Source organism: Xenopus tropicalis, chromosome 5 (assembly GCF_000004195.4).
Source record: "Xenopus tropicalis strain Nigerian chromosome 5, UCB_Xtro_10.0, whole genome shotgun sequence".
Taxonomy (NCBI): domain Eukaryota; kingdom Metazoa; phylum Chordata; class Amphibia; order Anura; family Pipidae; genus Xenopus; species Xenopus tropicalis.
In genome coordinates this window covers 121,014,045-121,038,289 of record NC_030681.2, presented here as the reverse complement: position 1 = coordinate 121,038,289, position 24,245 = coordinate 121,014,045, and the positions used below count along the sequence as shown (strand labels likewise).

At 39.1% G+C, this 24,245-nt stretch overlaps 1 protein-coding gene across 2 annotated transcripts; it reads left to right on the top strand.

Moving 5' to 3' along the window:
• Window positions 1-502: 502 nt before the first annotated feature.
• On the top strand, window positions 503-20,098 carry plscr2 (phospholipid scramblase 2). Of its 2 annotated transcripts, none has more exons than XM_031902433.1 (9): window positions 503-585; window positions 11,019-11,050; window positions 11,515-11,625; window positions 13,419-13,528; window positions 14,542-14,584; window positions 16,313-16,533; window positions 17,155-17,316; window positions 17,633-17,794; window positions 18,548-20,098. In XM_031902433.1, exons 2-9 carry the CDS (start codon window positions 11,038-11,040, stop codon window positions 18,575-18,577), a joined length of 852 nt encoding a protein of 283 aa, XP_031758293.1. In that variant the 5' UTR covers window positions 503-585; window positions 11,019-11,037; the 3' UTR covers window positions 18,578-20,098. The 2 variants fall into 2 exon arrangements, with proteins under 2 accessions (XP_031758293.1, XP_012818771.1); XM_012963317.2 differs by lacking the exon at window positions 503-585 and adding an exon at window positions 5,941-5,975.
• Window positions 20,099-24,245: the final 4,147 nt, after the last annotated feature.

Below are 24,245 nucleotides of genomic sequence, written 5' to 3'. Positions count from 1 at the left end.
AATGCTGTAGTATAGAGCCAATTTAATGATTTACAATGACAGCAATAGTAGCCATCAGAGCATGGACTGCATCAATTAGTCAATGTGGTTCAATCAAATGGGAAAAATCAAGCCTGCCTGGTCAACATCTGGACGATTTTCAGCCAGATATCGGTCGGGGGGGGGCCCTTTGGAGGTCCCCATACACAGGCAAATAAGCTGCCAAATCGGTCTAAAGAACCCTTATCTGCAGTTTTGCACAATTGCAGGCAGCCATGGCTCTGTAAGTGTTTAGAGAAGCATATCCTAACAAAACAAGATAAAGTGCCAATATATAACTTGAACTGTTTAATGCAGTTTGTTTATATGTGTGAGTATATCTATCTAATGGCATGCCCGAGTAATCATTATACTGGACTATAACCTTTGTTCTCTTAAGATTTCCTACTTAGAAACCATTATCGTGTTATCTAAATTATCAGTATACTTAAAATAGCAGCACTTATATATAATGTTACACTGTGCTGTTTATAAGCAGGCTGGAAGGAAAGCGAGGGATCTCATCTATATCTCAACTACCTGAGAACTCACAGCGAAGATCCTGAGGTACGTTTATACTACAAGGGGACTAAATTAGTACAAAACTAGAGTAAAATGTTTATTTAAGCCAGTAAATCACTGAACAACAAATTCACAAACCTTTGAATTATACAAATATTTTAACCTTGGGACTGAATATTTTTTTTTTTTTTTTTTTAAATTAGAGAAACACAATTTTGGCAATTTTACTCCATCTTTCTGAATGTGTTAACAAGCAAATTCAAATAGTCCTGTTGGCAAATTTGCATCATTGAAGTCATGCTTTTAACAACAATTTAAAAGAAAATGCAAAATTACTGGGGGGTGCTAATTTGTTACTATGCCCAGTGACTCTTATTATATATCAGGCCACCCCTCCTCTTTTTCAAAAAATGCACCAGCCCGGGGTACTTTTATTCCAGAGGGGCCACCAACATTTTTCCTAGGCTCTCAGGTATCCCCTTGCACAACTTCTTCAGGCTTGGTAAATGCACAATAGATTAATCTTGGGAAAATGTCTGTACTTGGCATGTGGGGTGCTTAACAAAATAGGACCCCCCCGTGATTTTACCTTTCCATATTATATAATGATGAAAGGAACAAATTGACATTTTCATGTGATTCTGACATTTTTTACTCTTCTCCTCCCTTGTGAAATGCCAAAGCACCACAATGTTTTGCATGCTTAGGCCCGTGACAGACAGGGAGATTAGTCTCCGTGCGACAAATCTCCCTTGTCACAGGCGATAATCTCTCCAAAATGCCATCCCACCGGCTAGAATGTAAATCGCCAGTGGGATGGTATACGCGGCGCAGCAATTTGCCGAAATCGTCAAAGTTGCCTTGAGAGGAAACTTTGGCGATTTCAGCACTACATATGCTAGCCAAGGCCGACTGCCACGGGCCTTACAGTTATGTATGTATACAGCTTCACGGCTGTTTTCAAAAGTAAGCAGAGCTCAGCAGGGCATAGGTTTCTCTACCAGACATTTCTTCTGCTATAACTTTTAAGTGACGCGTCCCCTCTTAAAATGTCAGCCCCCCATGGCTGTTGGCCTATGGGGGTGTACCTGAATCTCACTTTGGCTTTGGAAAGCACAGACCATTTATTGCCAATGCCTGCCTTTTATATTCAAGTTCACTGGCCTGATACTGCAAGCAATGAGACCTTTACCTGGGCCAAATGGCACCTAAATGCTTCCCTGGACTGCTTGGTAGCTCTAAACTGGAAATCAAATATGAAGATAGGCAGGCACTCCGAATTATTAGTTGCAAAAAAGTAGAAAAATGCAGCCAGTAGAGAATGATTAAGTTAAAAAAGTATAAATTTTATTTTATCCATATGTAAAAGCAAGGCTTTTGCTTTTACATATGGATAAAATAAAATTTATACTTTTTTAACTTAATCATTCTCTACTGGCTGCATTTTTCTACTTTTTTGCAACTAATAATTCGGAGTGCCTGCCTATCTTCATATTTGATTTCCTGTGATGACTCCCTATGCTGAATGGTCTGGGGCATGAGCACCCGGACCCACCGTCACTGTGGGTAAGAGTTATATATCCACCAAAAAGTGTGATCACATCCTATTACGTTTTGATTAGCTCTAAACTGCTTTTGTGCATTATGCTTACTAACTAATACACAGTACAGAGTGCCATGGAACCCATAGGGTCATAACCCCTGACACTCTATATAAATCCATTTGACTGGCATTAAAATCATTGTTACCTGAGACATTTACAAATGCAAAGTCTTGAACCCCCATTTAGAAATAAGCCCTCTTGAGATCTGCCTGCCTTTGATTCATTCATTCAGCACATGGAAGATGTTTGACAGTTGGCCCACATCCAACCTTGTTCTTGTGCATGAACTTAGGGCTGCACTGGCTGCATTATTACATTATCAATACGTATTATTGATGCAACAGTTTGTAATAAGTGTCATCCAGGAACTAGTTCTTACTAAACTGCTACTTTCCTAAACCTGTCTGAGCTAGGTTGGTGTTAGCATGAGCGTTCTTACCTGCGTTCCTCTGCAGTGGAACTTTCATGCACTCCTCCATGGGAAAATGCAGGAAGAAACACAGCCTGTACTTTTAAATGAGGCTGTACTCACTCTGCCGAGGAAAGCACCAAATTCAGATAATGCATCAAGTTGTGTTCCACCTGCGCTTGACGTTTGCTTACTCCTTGGTGATTATGAACAAATAGAATAGACCGGCTAAATTTCTTTCTTTGTTCCCCTGTTGTGGAGTGCATGAAAGATCCACTGCAGGTAAGAATGTTTATGCGTAAGAGCCCTTTAACAAAGAAGGGCCATGGAAAACATCAACTAGGGATGTTTAACATGCATGTCCCAGCCTGTTGTTTAACTACAATTCACAGCTTTGGCTGTCGAAGCATACTGCCACTTTAAGTTCAACTACATTTGGAGGATGCAACAGGTTGGACATTTCTCATGGAAATTTTGCAACAATTGTTACACAATAGACTATGCCCTTTGTACTTTTATCTCTATTTTCCTAGGTGTCTCTCTGATGCTAAAGGCCTGTGGAAACATACATTTATGACCTAACTTAAATTGATGAAAGGTGCAGGCAGAGATTACATTAATCTGTTTAACTCCTTGACTGACAACAATGAAGAATCTTAAGTTTTAGGGCTCTGGTACACGGGGAGATTAGTCGCCCGCAACAAATCTCCCTTGTTGCGGGCGACTAATCTCCCCAATATGACATCCCACCGGTGAAAATGTAAATCGCCGGTGGGATGGCATACGTGGCATCCGCAAATCGCGCCGCCGCGTATGCCATCCCATATCATGGGATATCTCCCCATGTACCAGAGCCCTAAGTGTGACAGATGCCCTAGGTTATATTTACAGTATGGGAATTGCACTTTGCGGGGGGCCTGGCAGTAAAAGATTTAATTTAGATCTGCAAGAACAGTTTATGAAGTGACCAAAAATGTAATGTGCTTCCTGCACACTAAAAAAAATAGACAGCTTCATTATGCCCCCTGAACATACAGCAGCATCAATGCAAGCTTCACATAGTTAAATAAATACAGTGCCAACTACAGTGCCCCAGAACACATGGCAGTATACATACAGTGCCAACTTCAGGACTGATGCCCCTGAGTGCATAGCAGAATAAATCCTGTGCCAATTTTATGTTTAATAAGCCAGAAAACATAACAGTATAAATAATATTTAAAAAATCAGCAACTCTGTTAAGTATCTGACTACCAATAACTGAATTCAATGCAAATTAAATTGCTATTCCACCAGAACATATATCAGTACAAACATGCAGTGCCAACTTCCAAAAGCACATCCTACTGCTCATCCTCCCCATGGTGAAAGTGTGTACATGCCTGGCAATGCACATATTCAAATAGCAGCCATCACAGTTGCAGGTCAAACTTAATGGGGGGAATTCACAAAAGTGGAGAGAGCCTTTTTTTGGAGTAAAAGTGATGGAAAAAGTGGTGGAAAATACTTTCTCCAGATTCACAAACAGAAATCCGCCTAAATTCCAACTAGATCAATTAGCTCTTCTGTTTTGTTTTGTTTCACCCAGTCTCCATTTCACACCTAAGGTAGGAGCCCCATTGGGGGATCATTATCATATTAATGGGGATTAGCAGACTATTGTTATGGGGCAAGTTTCTTTCTAACCCTAGAACAATAGGTGCAAAAAGCCTCATTAACATTTTATAAACAAGTAAAACACTGATTAAAAAAAATTAATTTATATCTTATATATAAAAAGTTTTTACCTCACATTTGCATTGTTATGCTGGTTTTAGCTTAATCAATGAGGCAATAATAACATTTTGTGTAAATATATTGTAAACATTGTTATTAAAAGGAAAAGTAAAGCCTCCCAGGCAAATTTTTAGTTTTAGCAGCAGTGCCCCCTCTTTAATCACTTCACTGACATTTGCCCCAACTTGTCTGTGCCCCCATAGCATGTCCAGAACTACAGAGCTGCTTGACAGCATTGGCCCCCACCTGTTCCCAGCAGCCATCTTGGGGATCAGAAAACAGCACCTACACACTGGCACCCAAACTGGGATATTGGGGTACAGGGTTGGACTGGCCCAACAGGGCGCTGGATAAAAACCCAGTGGGCCCTAGACCTGTTGGACCTCTATTCACCGGGCATGTTGGTGTGGGGGCCGGATTGCTGCTGACCAGTAATGAGTAGGGGCTAGAGAAGATGGTATTTAGACCCTTAATCTTGTTACAGAAGTGGGATTACACAGAAATATAGGAAACATTTGAAAGCCCAGATTGTCCTGAAAAAAATGATGTATAAAACTAAAATTACCCCTCAGGAAATGCCCCCAAAGTGAAATGACAAATGGCATATGAAATGCAAAATCCTGCCGGTAAAATCTTTATCCCAAGGCTCATGTAGATGTGGGACTGGGTTTGGGGGCACCAACAGATTTACTTAGAGCTAAAAGCAAATTCATAAAAAAATGTCGGGAAAATGACAAAATCTGAAAACTGTCTGTTTAAAAGACAAATTCACAAAAGTGGAGACAGAGGTTTGTGAATTAGGTGGAAAATCCGACAAATCTATCTCCACTTTTATTTTGTCTCAATATCACCACTTTTTTAAATTCCCTCCAATGTGTCTGAACATCTGGCAGGAAGGGTGTTTTTATTTTATAATTGGTTTCTCACTTGATTCACAAACATAAGCTTTATCCAGTGGGTGGACTAGTTGCCCAGTCAAGGCTGTTGCCACTATTGTCAATGTATTTGCTGGTAGAATTCTAATTCCCAGTTACTTTGCCCTGATACACCCCAATCTCTGCTCCAGGCTCCCCTCCATCTTAACCTCTATCCCCCAGCCACTCTTTTACCCCCCTCTTACCACCATAACTCTGATCTGCCAACCCTAGCCACTGTACGTGATAATTAAGCATAAATGCAGGAAAGCAAAGATAGTGAAAGAAACAAAAGGCAAATTTTTTAATCCTTTTGTGCTCCTTAGTGCTCTACTGTTTGCATTATATTAAATAATCCCTATTGCTTAAACACAGAGAATCAATAGGAAATAAGAGGAAACATTGGTCCTAAGCATTATAAATAATAGATGGCAATCAAGGAGTGTAATACATCAAAACAGCCATCAGCTTTAACTAATCAACAGAAGTTCATATAGATGTATATAATCATGTATAAAATCTAGTGGTTGCTATGGGTTACTGGGATTTAGTTACCCTTCACTTTGAAAGCTACACATCTCAGTGTCGCGCCCTTCGTCCCCAGTTAATACTGGCCCCCACCCTTGCTGACGTATGAATGAGTGGCCTCTCCCTTTACTGTATAAAACCCTGTACAAACACTAGTAAGCACATAACCCGAAGGAGAAGCGCCAGTGAGTGTAACTAGGGGAGGTGAGTACATGTTCCTTGCAGATGTATTGGTGTGCCTACTGCCAGTGCCCAATTACCTCTAACATCCCCCACAGCGGCACAAGTGTATCTGCAACTTGGGGGTAGAGAGAGTTTTGGTGCGATTTTCTCTGTAGCATGTGGTGCATTTACCTCAAGCCCAGGGCAGTGTCAGCAACCTAGACTTTTATGACACTTCCCAAAAAAACCCATTCTGTTTAGAGTGGGTCGTGACAATCCCCTTGAATTGTATAATCTGGTTTACTTCAATAGAAAACAGTATGTGATGCACATAATGAGGTCTAAACCAATTTATGGTTCACCAGGATGATTCTACATCTTAAATTGTGTCCCCTAAGGAGAGGGCTGTGGGCTATGTGATCCTGTGCAAAACAGCAGCAGACAAACACCCCTCTCCCCCTGCCATTACTATTAATACTAGTAAATGGTACTATCTATCTATATATAGATAGATATTACAGATATATCTCATATTTATCTATTATATACAGGTATGGGATCCCTTATCCGGAAACCCATTATCCAGAAAGCTCCAAATTACGGAAAGGCCGTCTCCCATAGACTCCATTTTAATCAAATAATTCAGATTTTTAAAATTGATTTCCTTTTTCTCTGTAATAATAAAACAGTACCTTGTATTTTAACCTCACTAAGATATAATTAATCCTTATTGAGGCAAAACAATCCTGTTGGGTTTATTTAATGTTCTATTGATTTTTTAGTAGACTTAAGGTGTGAAGATCTAAATTATGGAAAGACCCCTTATCCGGAAAACACTTGGTCCCGGGCATTCTGGATAACGGGTCCTATACCTGTATATACATACATACATACATACATACATACATACACTGTGTAACTTATCGCTTACACTGGAAACCACAGTACTAGGGTTGCCACCTTTTCTGGTAAAGAATACCAGCCCTTACTTATCTTAATTATTGATAACGTTGACATGAAACACCATTATTATTGGCCTGGCTGTAAAATACTAATTAGGTGACAAACAGAAGCTACATGACTCATTCCAAAAACTGCTTGATTAGGATTTTTGAGGCTTAGCACTAAGGGTGAAGACACACAGAGCTACTAGAAGCAGCTATTTGTCACAGCTACAAAAATAGACAATGCTACTAGTTTACTATTAACTGTCTCTATGTGTGTTTTAGCAGAGGCAATTCTACAGTAAGGGGCCGATTCATTAAAACACGAGTTTGAAAAATTCGGATTGGATACAATAATTTCTGAGGATCGCAAATATCATGAAAATGCTTACGAAAAAATAGTATTAGTCACGATAATATCGTATTGGCAATCCGAAAGTCACAAAATTTTCGTACCGAACGATTGTAAACAGCGGCAGAACCTTTCCGAATTTTTCGTGCAGGCGTATGAAAAAGTCACGCAAGCGTATGAAAAAGTGCGGGCGTACGAAAAAGTCGCACAAGCGCGAAAAAAACCCAGCTAAAATACACTCGGAGCTTTTGAATGAACGCTCCGAGCGTTTGTGTCTTAATAAATCTCCCCCCAGGTATTGTCTATGGCAGGATCCGTTCTGGCATTTAGTAACCGTACAAAGTAGCTGCTACTTAGTGGCTCCATGTGTATTCACCCTAAATGGAAAACATGTGCTTTTCTTTCTGTAGCTACCCAGCAATTGCTGAACTACAGCTCCCAGAATTTCTCAGTGAATAAAGGTAGTTGGTATATGATGGACGTAGTTAGGTGAATGCTGAAGGCCTACAGGTAGAACATAGCTGCAGTAGAATGCCATGCCATATACACCAACTTTCTTTTCTTTATCACTTGTACTTGCAAACAATTATGGCAGAGAAAATCCAGTCCAGCCTCAACTGATGTTTGATCAAGCCTGTACTGTCTACACAGAATGTATTATAAATTGCAGTTTGCTACTTTTTTGCTTCATAAATTTCATGTGTACCAATGGGTTATTGAAGCACCAAACCTGCATGTGATATACAGAAGGCTGCACAGATATAGGCAGGAGTTTATTCAGTGAGCTTCAGTGGCAAACCCTATTCTGCCATCAAGGTTGTCTCTTCCCTTGGAATGTTAGACAAATAAGCAAAAACGTACATCATCTTTATCATTTATGTAAACACATGTTTTGAGATGATGCTTATAATGTATTTGAGGAAGAGGATTATAATCCCAGAAGCTTGCCAAAATATCAATTTCTGTTAGCCAATAAAAAACCCCATAGACTCCAATCTCTTGTCTTTATAAAAAGTCAAACATTCTTTAGACTTATCTTTATTCTTTAATGTTGAGTGCTACTCATAAGTACAATATTATTAATTGGAAATGTGCTTGGAAAAACAGAAATTCTGTAGTTCCTATGAAAATCCAGTGCACATACCAAAGCAGCAATTTGTAACTGTAATTTGTCAATATCCTAATGCATGAGAGATGTTGCTCCTGGGAATCAATAATCCACACAAAGGCAATTGCTATAATAGCCTGCATAGGCCACACCCTAGCTTGTCTCCATCTTGGCTCAATATTACCTTCCATCACATCCTCTGGTGAGGAGTCATGTTTAGATGCACAACAAAAGCTGCTCTTACTCATTCCCAGAGGTAACTGCATTATCCATTCCAAGGAACATTAGAAGGCTGCCTTAGGGCATGCAATCAGCTCCCAAGTGCAAGTGCACACACCATAAGGTGGCATTAAGAGAGGTCTGGGTTTGTAAACATGTGAATTCTGTTATATTAATATGCTATAAAATATTTAGTTTATTTGGCTTTCGAAGTACATGTATGGGACCTGTTGCCTAGAATGCCTGGGACCTGCCATTTGTCAGATAAAGTGTCTTTCTGTAATTTGGTTCTCTGTACCTAAAGTCCACTAAAAAATCATTTAAACATTTATTAAAGCCAGCACAACTGTTTTGCCACCAGTAAGGATTAATTATATCTTTGTTGGAATTAATTACAAGTCTCTGTTTTACTATTACAGAGAGAAAGGGAATCATTTTTAACACACTTAATTATTTAATTAAAATAAACTCCATGGGAGATGGCCATCCCATAATTTAGAGCTTTTCTGCATAATGGAAACAATTCTGGATAAAGAGTTTCTGGATAATGGATTTCTTACCTGTAATATGATAGCCTGTTAGATCTTTTAAGTGGAACTCACAATTGTATTGCCCAGGGAAAAAGTGATAGATAGAAGTGAATCACAAGTTTAACGGTATTATAGGGTATATATCATACATATGTGGCTAGCTGTAAGGAGGGTCAAGTGAAATCTATTCACACTCCTGCTGCTCTCAGGTAAAGCACTGCTACATGCAACCCTCACAGAAGTGGTGGAAAAAAGGGTATGTTATGTGTCGTTTACAGGGTTAGAAAAACTGAGGGCCGCTTAAAAGAGAAGGAAAGGTACAATCACTGGGGGTGCCAAAATGTTAGGCACCACCAGTGATTGTAATCGCTTACCTGATACCCCAGGCTGGTGCTCCTCTTAGCAGAAAACTGCAGCTGCCTAGGGTACCTGGGAGTGAGCGATTTTCTTCCTACAATTTTGGCAACCCCCAGTGATTGCACCTTTCCTTCTCCTTTAAATAGAAACAGGAAATTTGTTGAAAAACAAGATACTGCACTTGGAGGCAAATCAACATTTGGATTTTAGTGGTTTTAGAGTTTTTTTTTAAAGCACAAATAAAATCATTTCCACTAAAACCACAAATATTTAGGCGTTTACACACAAACAAATTAAAATGGGCAACAAAAACCACACATTTATTTAGTTTTTTGTTTTTGCACAACTGTTTGTGGACAAACAAAAAACCGTGCCTAGGACAGCACCCATTGACATTACAAATGTATGGTGGAGGTATTTCCTTTGAGGATAGAAAAATTCTTCGGCACACCACTCACATATCTCCACAGGGTGCTTCAATTCCTCGGCCGCTCCCAAGCCACTCCATACGCTTTACAAATAGAAGAAGCACACCAAATTGTCGGCTATGCCTTATTGCAGAAAATAAGTGACACAAGCTTTCGGGGGTTACCCCCTTCTTCTGACACTTATTTTAGCCAATTTTATGCCAATTTGGTGTGCTTCTTCCCTTTGTAAAGTGTAATTTCTTTTGAGGAAACATGATAACAGTAGTGTACAGAATAACTTGATGACCAGAAACTCAGTAGAAATAGATCAAGCTTACTCTGCTTCAAAATCAGGAAATGTCCAGTACAGCTATCCACAGAAAAGTCACAGCAGGTGATCCAGACTGATGATTGAAAATATAAAAAATATTTGGCTCTAACAGGAGGTAGTTTATCAACCAAAGAGAAGAAAAACAATATATGTATTAGGGATGCACCAAATCCACTATTTTTTGGCTGAACCCGAGATGCAAATTAGGACAATGAAGCAGTAAAGAGAACCGTGTCCTTTACATGCGGTAAAAACATCTTTAATGTCTCTGCTCATTTGCCAAGTCACATGATTTTTAGGATTCGAATTTGGTTTGGCCAGAGGCATGGATTTGTCCAAATCTGCATCCTGCCGAAAAATGCTGAATCTTGGCCGAATCCTAAAGCGAATCCTGGATTTGGTGCATCCCTAATATGTATGAATGGGTGCAGACAATAGAGAAGCACAGTGGAGGTTTGGGGATGCATTTCTGCAAACAGAGTTGGTGATTTGGTCAAAACTTGGCGCACTCGCTACTGAGAAGTACAGTTACATACCTTTACACTCAGATTATTATCCATCATGTATTGTCCCAAATGCATAATGCAACATGACAATGACCTGAAAGACGTGGGCAAAATGTAAATAACTATCTGCAGCAAAAAAGAATAGTGTGAATGGGTGAAGTGGTATCCATAGATTGTTTTGGAGACATCTATTTGATTCATATAGAATTGTAGTAATGTTAATATAGAGAAGTCCATGTGTAGTTTGAATCAGTAAACAACTGATTACTGAATCAGTAAAAACTAATTGTTAGGTGTCTTTAAAACACTGTCTTTTTCCTTTATATTTCAGAGTCTGTTGGCCCATTGCCATGGAGATGAAAGGTAATGCATTAAACATTTTCAGATTTATCACACAGTGTGCGTCACTATAAAATTACTTCCCTTAATCACTTATGACTATTTTCCATGGGAAACATTTTTCATAGAAACCTTCAAACTGTAACAGACACTGGCATCAATAAATGGGCATCACTGAGAAATACTTACTTCAGCCTCTCTGTGCAGTGCTTGCCTATTCCTGCCAGTGTCTGCCTTAGGAAAAGCATTTTTCAATGCTTTTCTATGGGAGGCAGTAATGGGTAGTTAAGGGTACAGTACCTAGTAGAATTAAGTCTAAGTCCAGTTGTTTTCGACTTAATTCTACTAGATACTGTATATAATGACCTGGATGAATGAGAATCTTCATAGACAGGTAGTTAAGGGTGTTTAACAGTGGCAGTTCTCCCTAAAAGCACTGTGGTAATCAAACAAGAGTACAGTTACATTTATACCTTTTTCACTTTCAGATGGTAATCCCGGTCTTGGTTATGGGAACCCAGAGTTTCAAAATGCAGCTTATCCAGGATATCCCCCCCAACAAAATCCTTATGGATATCCACCTCCTGGGCCTTACCAATGTAAGAGAGACTCATATTTCTTCTGATCTTGAACCAGTGCTAAATAGTCCACTAAGGGGCTGATTTACTAAGACACGAATTTGAATCCGAATTGGAAAAATTCCGATTGCAAAACGAACATTTTGCGACTTTTTCGTATTTTTTGCGATTTTTTTCGGCGCCTTTACGACTTTTCGGAAATTGTCGCGACTTTTTTGTTACCAATACGATTTGCACGAAAAAACGCGAGTTTTTCGTAGCCATTACGACTTGCGCAAAAAAACGCGAGTCCATAGGACTCAATGGCACCCTGCAGCTCCAACCTGGCCCAAGGAAAGTCTCCCATAGGGCTCAATGGCACCCTGCAGCTCCAACCTGGCCCAAGGAAAGTCTCCCATAGGGCTCAATGGCACCCTGCAGCTCCAACCTGGCCCAAGAAAAGTCACCATACTGAAGCTTGAATGAATCCGAATGTTTCGTGCGAAAGCTGCGAAAAAGGCGCAACTTTTTAACGCTACGAAAAAATCGCAACATTTTGCGCAACTTTCGGAATGGCTACGAAAAAGTCGCGATAATTTTCCGAAAAATCGCCAAATACCGATCATTACGGAAAAAATGCAATCGGACGCATTCGGCCCGTTCATGGGTAAGTAAATGTGCCCCTAAGAGTTGCATAGGTCTGCTTTAAATGTATGTTTTTTATCAATATATATTTAGAATGTAAAAAGGTATGCAAAAATCTGCTCTATTATTTACTCAGTTTGTCATTCACTTTGTGTCTCCTCAAGTCAACCTTAATTTAACTTTAATTTTCTAATCCCAAATATATTAATTTATGTACTTTTTCATATAAAGATTACACACTTATTCAAGTACACCACTTTTTATTCATAAAGCACATTAATTCGCTATTGGGTTTACAGATAGAGTAAATTGTGTTTTTCCCCACCAGGATATTAATAACTTTTCGCAATTCCTTCCAAAAACATATAAAATATCATATGTGTTTAAGAACCAATTATAAGAACAGCAGTTGTTAGAAAGCTTCCCATAACTCCCCTAAAGTAATGTGTAATAGAATGCACACTTTACTAAATTGAAAACACATTGCTACAAATCAGCCCAGTTTTTTCATAGGAAAAACGCTGCTTTACATATCTCTTTTAAACTAAACTCTGTAGCGACACCAGGCAGCTTAAATAAACCACAATACCTCGAAGATGTGTAAATAAGTGTGTTGTCTCTACATGGAAAGGCACTAACCTATTATATTTTGTATTTGGTAACAGAGCTGAAACATCAAATTCTGCAATTCACAATCAGTTCAGAGAGTTAAAGGCTTGATAACAGAGCTAAATGATGAATACATTTTGATGTTCATTTTAAATAGTCCTACTGTTTGTTTGATCTCTGTTTATTATCAGTATTGCTTCATTCACATTACTGGAGCTTACAATAATAGCACGCACATACACGTGTAGGGAAATGCCAACCTCTGCTCTACTAGGGTATTTTATCAACATACTGGGTAAAATTCAGTTGAATGTGTTGACAGTTTATAGTTTGATGCAAAAAAAGAAGAATGCATGGTGCAAAATACTGCAAAAATGTCATTAGCAAAGGTTGGATAACAGTTAATCGGGGTCAGACTGGACCAGAATGAAAAAACCTGGTGGCCCTCATGGGCCCTGTAACCACCCCCCCCCCCCACCCCTGATCATGACTTCTGATGGTAACACAATATTCACAATATTCACAAAATACCAGCAGCTATTAACTGGCTATTTCTCTCATTGTGCTTGTTAATTCAATAGTTCAGCCTGGCCAAGCTATGCCAACTCAGCCTGGTGTTCCTGGAGCTGCCTGGATGCCAATACCTGCTGCCAACCCTAACTGCCCACCAGGACTGGAATATCTAAGCCAGGTAACTACAAATGATCATAACCCATCTGAACATGCATCATACAACACTACCATTTTTAAGATAAGAAAGAATATTTGCTTGACATAGCACATGGCACAGAGGGCATTTGGGCCACCACATATTTTTTATATCAGTTAAAATGCCAGTAAATAGAAAATGTCATAAAAAAGCTGGTATGTGCAATTAATCTAAGGTTCTGTCCTGATCTCACCTGTACTTTTATTTGGCGCTGCATTTTAACTAAGGAAAAGAAAACAATGGTAAGAACTTGACATGTAACCATAAGGGTCATGACCCACGGGGAAGGAAGGAATTTCAGGCAGATTAGTCTCCTGCAGTCACTCAGATTAACTGTGGGTGACTAATCTCCCCGTGGGCTATGGCCCTAAAGCTGGCCATACGCCTTACAATAACGATCATAAGAAAGATCGTTCCTACCCTCCACTAACATTCAGGGCTGAATCGTCAGATATGGAGGTAGAAACAATAGACATTCTGCCCTTATCTGACGATTCAGCCCTAAATGCAGCCTTTGCTCGAGCGCCGTTCAACAAGATGACCAATATCCAAGGCTTTTGCGATATCAGTCACCTCGTCAATCCACAATAGACACACCGAATATTGTACGAACCAAGGTACGTGTATGGCCAGCTTTAGGGGAGGATATATTCTCCTTGTGTATCAGTACCCTAAGGTTGGTTTCACACAGTTAACCTATTGTTTTATATCCTAGCACTTATTACAACTGGTGCCCTATTAGGCTTATGGCAGACGGGGAGATCTGTTGGCCGCAGATTTAACAGTGGGCAACAAATCTCTAGCTTAAACCAGCCCCATCAAAACTAGTTGCTGACTGGTGACTATAGGTCACTGCATTGGTTTAAATAAACACCTGAATTAGTAAATGAGCTTTACTGTGCTTTATAGAAAAGTGTTACTCAGCTGCGCTATGACAGAACATTATTGTACTTTTATTTAAACATACTGATTAATCTTCCCTTCTAACTTTACAGATTGACCAGATACTGGTTCATCAACAAGTTGAGCTGCTCGAAGGTTTGTCAATTTCCTTTACAGATTGTGTTGGGTGGGAAGTATTTTGTACTCATGACTTTGGTGGACAGCATAAATGATATACTGACATATAAACTCTCTGAACCTCTTCCTGCTTCCATGAATCAATGATCAAACCTGTTCAAATCCCATAACCCTGAAATACAACAGTTAAAACAATAGTTAATTGATACATAACAGATTTATTATTATTCTTTGATTATATAGTGCTGATATATGTTTGCAGTTTTATACAGAGATTGTTATACAAATTCATATGCCACACTAGGTTCAGTATAATCATCAGCATATGGGAGGAAACCAGAGTAAACGGATGCAGACAGTGGAAGAAAGTACAACCTCTGCGCAAAATGAAAAATATTTCTAATATAGTTAGTTAGGCAAAAATGTAATATATAAAGGCTGGAGTTGGCAGATATCTAACATAATGGGCAGAACTCTCTAATCTCTTATTCAGTGACTTTGGGGGGGGGGGGGCACATGGGACATAACTGCTCAATTAGTTTGTGAGAACGCAGGTCAGATTCAAACGCAAAGTAACTGAACAGTTATGTCCCACATGGCCCCCCTTAGTCAATGATTGCTTACTGACTTCTAACAGCTTAGAGAGCTGTAAAGGAGGAAGTAGTGTTCTAGCTATTATGTTAGATATCCATTCTAAGATGGATTACATTTTGCCTAACTTAAAAACATTTTTTATTTTGCGCAGTCTATTTTACCCAGGTTCATTGTTACACTGAACTGTTCTCTGAAGGAGAAAAAATACCTTAATTAATCAATTGCCACATTTTACAGCATTAGTATTTCCAAATTAAGATGTTTTCTTGTTGTCTATGCCCCCAGCTCCATAAACCAAAGGCATTTTATGGTCACTGTAACTTCTTTTTTACAAGCAATAGTGGGAGAAAATTACAGATTGATTATTGGAGAAGACCCAAAATTGTGTACTTACCCCACAAAGCTTTAGATACAAGGTGCAGTTAACTGCTAAATAGTAATGAGAAAATGCAGCCCCCCGTCGGTGGGGCGGATACATAGGCAGATAAGCCTCCAACTTGGTCTGTATGGGCCATATTAGCCAGTGTATTAGCCAACTTTACACAGGAAAGTAAAGGAAGGCAGGGGGGTTTAGTTTTAGAAGGTTGGCTCTAGCCTTCTGTGCTGTCACCGCTGCATATGCTTCAATTATTCAACAGGAAGCAGTGACTGGCAGAGAGGGGTGTTAGCAACAGCAGGAACAGTTGGTTGGTAATCAAAGAAGTCTAATACAACTATCACAGTTGACTAGAGGAGGGTGCATTTATATTTCCTATGGTTCCCGTTAGTGATGTGAAGGCTGATGTAGAACCTGGGGGTTAGGCTTGAAATTTGCATGGACATTGCTGGTAGGGGTTGGGTGCAGGTTGAACTGGGGAGGTACACTTTTCATCTGCTCCAGAAGTTTCCCTGTCTTGGAACCTAAGGTGCTTGCAGAAGTAGAGTAGAAAGAAATGGGCACGGGTTGGGTGCAGGTCCTACAATGGCAGCATTTTGCTGGTAAGGGTTGAGTGCAGGTCAAGGTTTTGTGGGTTAGGGTCGGGTGCAGGTTGAGTTTTTCCTGACCCGCACATCATTACTTTCCATATCAGCTAAGCTAAGATCTTGCTTCATAGTGTGAACTGTGTTGCTGAATTTACATCACTCACTGTTTGTGTTTTATTTTCTTTCTAGTTCTGACTGGATTTGAAACAAACAACAAATATGAGATAAAAAACAGCCTGGGCCAAAGAGTCTACTTTGCTGCGGAAGAAAATGATTGCTGCACTCGGAACTACTGTGGGCCAAGCCGACCCTTTGCCATGACAATTGTTGATAACACGGGTCGGGAGGTTATGAAATTGCACAGGCCGTTAAGATGTTCAGCATGTTGTTTCCCCTGTTGCCTACAAAAAGTACTTAACACAACCTATGTAACATTTATGTCTGTATAGTTTCATGAACACTTTGTTATTTAGTCTAGTGCATTCACATATCTGTCTTTAACATCCCCTGCAGTACATAATTTCAGGATATTGTCACTATAGTATATATGGTAGAAAAGAGACTAGTGTGGGCACAATGTAGTCACACTAATAATAGCCCTCAGCTCTTTTCAAAGGGTCTTGACTCCAATGTCACTGCTCTGGTTCCACATAAATATTGTCATACTACTAGTTGCTCTCTGTCTAGAACTTCTTTTTCCCATATTGAAGTCAGATTATAGCTAAAGCAGGGTATTTATGGACTGCTACAACTTGTTATTTATTTTGCTTATTTTGATTTTTTAGCCTTTTTTGATCTGACCTACCAAGGCCCAACATGCTCTAACAAAGTGAACAGATTATTTTTATTATCCTTTATATAGTGCCTCCATATTATGTAGATCTTTACAGAGACTCTACATCATTCACATTCGTCCCTGACAAAGTGAAGATTACAATTTAAATTCCCCAATGGTTTCACACAACTAACACAGACTAGGTCCAGGTTCATCATGAGCTCAATAACATCTAAACTTTCATTTTTCTGTGCAGCTTGAAGTGCAGGCTCCTCCTGGGACAGTTGTTGGTTATGTTGTCCAGAACTGGCATCCTTGTCTGCCTAAATTTACTATTCAGGATGAGAGAGAACAAGGCGTTCTCAAAATCAGTGGGCCTTGTATCCCTTGTAGATGTTGCACCGATGTTAACTTTGAGGTAAGAAAAATACATTTGCATCTTTTGAAGCTGGGAGTGGGAACATAAAATTACCACACAATATAACACAGGGTATATAACGGGTGTCTTAGCATATAGATGGGCATTACATTTTGCCAGCTTTGCAAATTTTGTATGTATGATAAAAATACATTCAAGTACACTGTATGCAGCTAGATTAATGATAATGATGAGGCCTAGAGTTGAGCAACAATGAAGTGCATGGTATAATATAAATGGTCAGTATTAAAAATAAGCTAAGTTGTCTTATTCCATTATTTGCAATGTATTTCAGTGTATTTTGTTTTCCTCCTAGGTCATGTCAGTGGATGAGAGCTCAGTGGTTGGAAGGATCTCCAAACAGTGGGCTGGTAGTGTGAAAGAAATATTCACCGATACTGACAACTTTGGAATCCAGTTCCCAATGGACCTTGATATAAAAACAAAAGCTGTCCTGCTTGGTGCCTGTTTCCTTATTGTAAGTTCCTTTTTCTTTCTTTTCTTATAAATCTGCATTTAATACACATATTTGATTTACACTTAACTAACATACTTGACATGTCAGTGCCACTGCCTCTGTGCAGTAACGTGTATATGACTGACAAACATATAGTCACAGAATTTACATGCACATTGATCCAGTAGAACTTGCAATATACACTATGCTGCCTAGTGCTGCCTGATTTGGACAGAGACCCAGTGAATAATATATTGCAACTTTTATAATGTAAAATTTGTTCTGTTATAGAGCAAATAGAACACTGTTACAGTATGTGTATCTCCAGGTGCTGAATATAACTCCCACATACCCTCGTCACAGCACAGCCATTGTTTTACCAGTAGTTATAAAAATGTGGCCAACAGGGTTTGTTGCTTTTAAGCAATACTGTCACATATATATATATATATATATATATATATATATATATATATATATATATATATATATGTATATGTATATGTATATAAGTACATAAGAAACTTGCAGAATAACCCATGAGTTATGTGCAGAACTCCAGTTTTGACTGTTTTTGCTGTCATTGAGATTTTGGGTGTTGCAGTTTAACAACATCTGGAAGGCTGCCCTTTACCCTGCCCTGGAATAAATCATGCCAATACATTTACTGAGTATTATTAACAGAAACAGTATTAACAGAAAAAAACATAAATGTAAAGCCTATCAATAGTAAGGAATTCTGCCGTATGTAACTCCTCTTTCTTTTCCTCCTAGGATTTCATGTTTTTTGAAACAAAAAATTAGCTGAAATGGAAGACTGGAATGGAACACGCGTACAAAACATTATAGTAGTGACTGTCCTGAAGCGTTTCACTTCTGCTTATTACCAGTTTATTGTACCCTTCAGATTTGGACATATGGATGTGGTGCTTGTGTCTTTAAAAATAATGAAAGTGACCCTGGTTTTGAATTTGTAATTTGCTAATCTTTTTAGGGTAATGGTAAAATGGGGAATTCATTTGGGCAATATAGCAGCTACATTTTTTTTAGCAGGAACACAATTCCAGAAAATAACCTTTATTGAAAGCTTTCAGTAAGCACTTTCCAATGATTCTCGTAGAGATGAAACATTTTAGTACTTTTGGATACTAAGAAAACGCAGACTGACCATCTGCTTGCTATGGGATATTAAGTACACATTGGTAAGATTTATCTGTATATAGCAATTAATGCCAAACACATTTTAATTTATTGTTTAGTGGCTCCTCCCACATTTTTGAATAGTGCTGCAGTGGATTGTGCCACGGAAAATGCTCAGGCCAGTCATACATGCCCATATTTGTTCAAGCGGTATAGAGCATTTCTACCATTCTGCCCAACTCTGTACTGTATGTCTACGAGCTACGTGAGGCCAACAGTCATTCAAGGTTTAAAGAAGTCCTGATGATTATCTTAATTGTTCTCCTAGTCTTTTTATTTCAGTAAGGAAATGTTTCCTGGTATTAATTTACATGAAATACCAATCTACCTCTAATAGATATATTTCAGAATTTTATTTTGTATATAATGATATATTTCAGAATTTTATTTTGTATATAATGTTATTTCATACACAAATGGAGTTGTAAATATAATTAATTTTTTGTTTTTATTTAATTGCATTGCACTTCCCTCTTTATTTAAAACATTTCTACCCACTAAAGCACTTTATAATTACTTTTGGGTGATTCAGCTGGTGCTTGACATCCTTGCTGACATACATTGGTCATTACTGACATCAGTTCCTCCCCCAGCGGAATAATTTTATCATGAACCAATGAATCTGCCTTTATGTTTTTTGGATGTGGGAGGAGCTGGGACCTAGGGAGGATGTACAAACTGCTTGCAGATAGTTTCCAGGTTGGAACCAAATTTAGGACCCCAGTGCTACAAGGCAAAACTGCTAACTGCTGACCCATAGCCCCACTGTGGTTTGCCATGTGGATGTGAAGTAAAGGCCATAAAGCTCTGCCCTGCAGAGTTCTGCTACACATATGTGCTAATATACGTGATGGGGGTTTGCAAGGAAGATATTTACATTGAATGTTGTTTTATGATGCCAATGATCAAACAAAATCTACATTGGTATGTTAATCTGTGGCAGTTTCTCTGTCAGGTGGGCACTTCATGACTATATCTCAGACCATGATAAGAATTTAACATTGTCACCCATTTCTACTACAACTGTATTCTATGTTTTATCTCTAGGTTATCATTGTGTCCTCAATGTACAATTTATTATCTTTCTTAAAAAAAAAATCCTGTAATAAAATTGATTTCATTAAACACTATGGTATGATCTGTGACTTTTTGCAAGTCCTAATGGAAGACTAATACCCAATATAAAGCTCCAAAAAATTGCCTCCTTCATATATTGAAATTAAGCACTTTGGCAGCAGGGAGAGAGAGCACGACTGTGTAGAGCAGATTTTAGTGCTACTTCGCATGACCAGCAGTCCTCATTTCTATTTACAGAAATTGTAAGGTGGAGATCCACTTTAAAAAGCTGATTCATATAATATTTAATGGTTTTTATTATCAACCTGGCCAAAGCTCCCATAGTTCATATTAGACATACAAATATAAATATATACCCAGCAACTTCCTGCATGTGCTTTTCCTTCTCCCAGATCTAGAGTGTAAGATGAAGAAGGTTGGATCTTACCACCTGTGAGTGCAGTGGAAGGCACAAGGATAGAAGTAAAGGAAATAAAGGAAACAGTTATGATTATGCCTGTATAGATGGTGCCAATAGTTCTTTTATACAGTCAGGGTGTGACATTCCCTTCTGGGTTATTTATAAAACAATGACATATGCCACAGTGTTGTGATGGCAGATTCTGTTATTGCCTTTAGTAGTGGTTTGGTTGGCTTCCTGGTCAAGTATAACATCCAAGGCTACAGTGATCATCTGACCAAAGCTAATTATCAAGAGGTTACTAGGGGTTACTGCATTATCTCTATATATTGCTATACACATTTTTATATAATCCTAATGGACAGAATACTTTTTTCTTAGCAAATAAATTTTGACACAAACCCATAATACAGGCCAATGTTCCCTTTAGTCTGAAAAACTGTATACTGCAGAATTTTCCAATACATATACACAAAAATGCATCAGGGACAGTGATCAGGGAACTTACATTCTGTAGCAGACACTCCAAATGCTGCCTCTGTATCTGACGCTCTACTGGTGTATTCTGTGGGAGAAGAGACTCAGTGTTAAGCATTGCTTTGTGCCAATGCCTATGTGGCCCCTTTTAACAAAAGCCTATGTGTATGTGCATAACCCATTATGCATTGCAGCAATTTTATGAGTTTGTTGCTGGGGAAAATGGCAAATTGGGGAAAATGGTGGGTGACTATAGAAGCCCCCCAGTGAACAAAGAGATACGGTGAATAATAATGTTCTTAATTATTATAGACACACAGTGAATAATAATCTTTATAATAATAATAATAATAATAATTACACTAGAAGTCATCTTTTTATGATGAGGTAAGTAAGAAGCTGGACAGTGGGGATGCAGTAGATATAATCTATTTGGATTTTGCCAAAGCATTTGATACCGTTCCCCACAAACGACTGCTTTCTAAGCTAAGGTCTATTGGTCTTAGTGAAGCCGTTTGCACATGGATAGAAAACTGGCTACAGGATCGGGTACAGAGGGTGGTTGTTAATGGTACATTCTCTACTTGGAATAAGGTCCTCAGTGGGGTCCCTCAGGGTTCTGTACTGGGTCCACTTTTGTTTAATTTGTTCATAAATGACTTAGGGGAGGGTATTATGAGTAATGTATCAGTGTTTGCAGATGACACAAAACTCTGCAGACCAGTCAATTCTATCCAGGATGTGACATCCCTGCAGCAGGATCTTGACCAACTGGCAATCTGGGCAGCTAAGTGGCAGATGAGATGTAAGTGGATAAATGTAAGGTCATGCACCTGGGATGTAAAAATATGCAAGCCCCGTATACCCTTAATGGGACTGCACTAGGCAAATCCATAATGGAGAAGGACCTTGGAGTCCTTGTAGATAATAAACTTGGCTGTAGCAAGCAATGCCAGGCAGCAGCTGCAAGGGCAAACAAGGTTTTGAGCTGTATTAAAAGGGGTATAGATTCACGGGAGGAGGGGGTTATTCTTCCCCTTTACAGAGCGCTGGTAAGGCCCCATCTAGAATATGCTGTTCAGTTTTGGTCTCCAGTGCTCAAACGGGACATTACTGAGTTAGAGAGGGTCCAGAGAAGGGCAACTAAGCTGGTAAAGGGTATGGAAAGTCTCAGTTATGAAGAAAGACTGGCCAAGTTGGGTCTGTTTACACTGGAGAAGAGGCGCTTAAGAGGTGACATGATAACTATGTATAAATATATAAAGGGATCATAGAATAACCTTTCTAATGTTTTATTTACCAGTAGGTCCTTCCAACAGACACGAGGGCACCCACTCCGTTTAGAAGAAGGGAGGTTCCATTTAAACATTCGGAAAGGATTTTTTACAGTGAGAGCTGTGAGGTTCTGGAATTCCCTCCCCGAATCAGTCGTGTTGGCTGATACATTATATAGCTTTAAGAAGGGGCTGGATGGATTCTTAGCAAGTGAGGGAATACAGGGGTATGGGAGATAGCTCTCAGTACAAGTGAGGGAATACAGGGGTAGGGGAGATAGCTCTCAGTACAAGTGAGGGAATACAGGGGTAGGGGAGATAGCTCTCAGTACAAGTTAGGGAATACAGGGTTATGGGAGATAGCTCTTAGTACTAGTTGATCCAGGGACTGGTCCGATTGCCATCTTGGAGTCAGGAAGGAATTTTTTCCCCTCTGGGGCAAATTAGAGAGGCTTCAGATGGGGTTTTTTGCCTTCCTCTGGATCAACTAGTAGTTAGGCAGGTTATATATAGGCATTATGGTTGAACTTGATGGATGTATGTCTTTTTTCAACCCAACTTACTATGTTACTATGTTACTATGTAGAAGTCAGAGACACTTCACTGCAAAAGATGGAATGGTCCCTGTCTAGCACTTCTAGCATAAAAGAAAGTGGCAGCGTGAGAAAGGAATCTAAGAATCAGCGCTATTCCATCTTGTAATCTGATCTGTAAGGGAAAGGCTGGATCCCAGAATAAGTTCCAAGATCCAAGTAATTTTTATACCTCCTCGACATAACTGTAATTCCCTGACTGACTCCTAGGGGCTCATTTACAATGAAAGTGCAGCAGCAATATTATGTCAGTGGTAACTGTGAAGCCGAAATATGAGGCAGCGCCACTGTGCAATTATCATTCAGCTGCAGTTTTACTATGGGCCATTTCATTATTCTTAATGTTCTTTAGGCCCATGCATTGTAGCCTTTCCAGTTCCTCCTGCAGTCGCAGGGATTTTGGGAAGACTGATGCCTTACATATTAGCTTTGAGTCATGTGCCATTTCATCATGGTAGAGCAAAGATCCAGACATAAAATGTGCTGGGACAAAAGCTCTGTATCATTTATTCCCTACTGATCTAAACATAATTTTGAAAATCCTTACCAGGTAGCTGAGCATTAGCAAGTAATGGACAATGCTACTATTCTATCTATAGTCGACCGCATACAATAGGAGGAAATGTTCTCTGAATTCTCTGCATTACTAAAGAGTAGTGATGGGAGAAATGTTTCGCCACGCATGGATTCGCGGTGAATTTCCGCGTTTCAGCATTTGCGGATTGTTTCCCGAAATGGAAGAAAAAGTTTGCTGCGCGTCCAAAAATTGTCGCCCGTGTCAAAAGAATAGTCGTGTGTCAAAAAAGAATAGTTGTGGGCGTCAAAATAAATGGGTGTATAATACACAGTGACTTGCTTATTACATGGTTTTTATGATTTTAATTCATCTTAGCTAATAATAACATTTAATATCTGGTTGCTAGGATTCCTGACATAAGCAACCAGGTACTTGTGTTACTATTAGGATATTACTAATACGGCTTGAACAGAAAGATAAGCATTAAACAATTTTACTGATAACAACAATTTTACAAATTTATATTTTATATTTATGCAACATAAGCGTCAAAATGCAAAAGTGAGGTTGGCAGTAGCAACAAGTGTGCGCACATTCTCGCTGTTGCCATAACTATTAATGCGAGCACACAGAGCAGTATACAGAAGTGGATCCACTTCTCTCAGCCAGGCAGAAAAGCACAGGATTGAGAGAAGCGGGTTAACACTTCGTCAGTCCTCGCCCTTAAGTCTGCTAAAAGTCATATAAACATTAAATAAACCCAATAGGATTGTTTTGCCAACAATAAAGATTCATTATATCTTAGTTGGAATCAAGTACAGGTATCGGACCCCTTATCCGGAAACCCGTTATCCAGAAAGCTCCGAATTACGGAAAGCCTGTCTCCCATAGACTCCATTATAAGCAAATAATTCAGAATTTTAAAACTTATTTC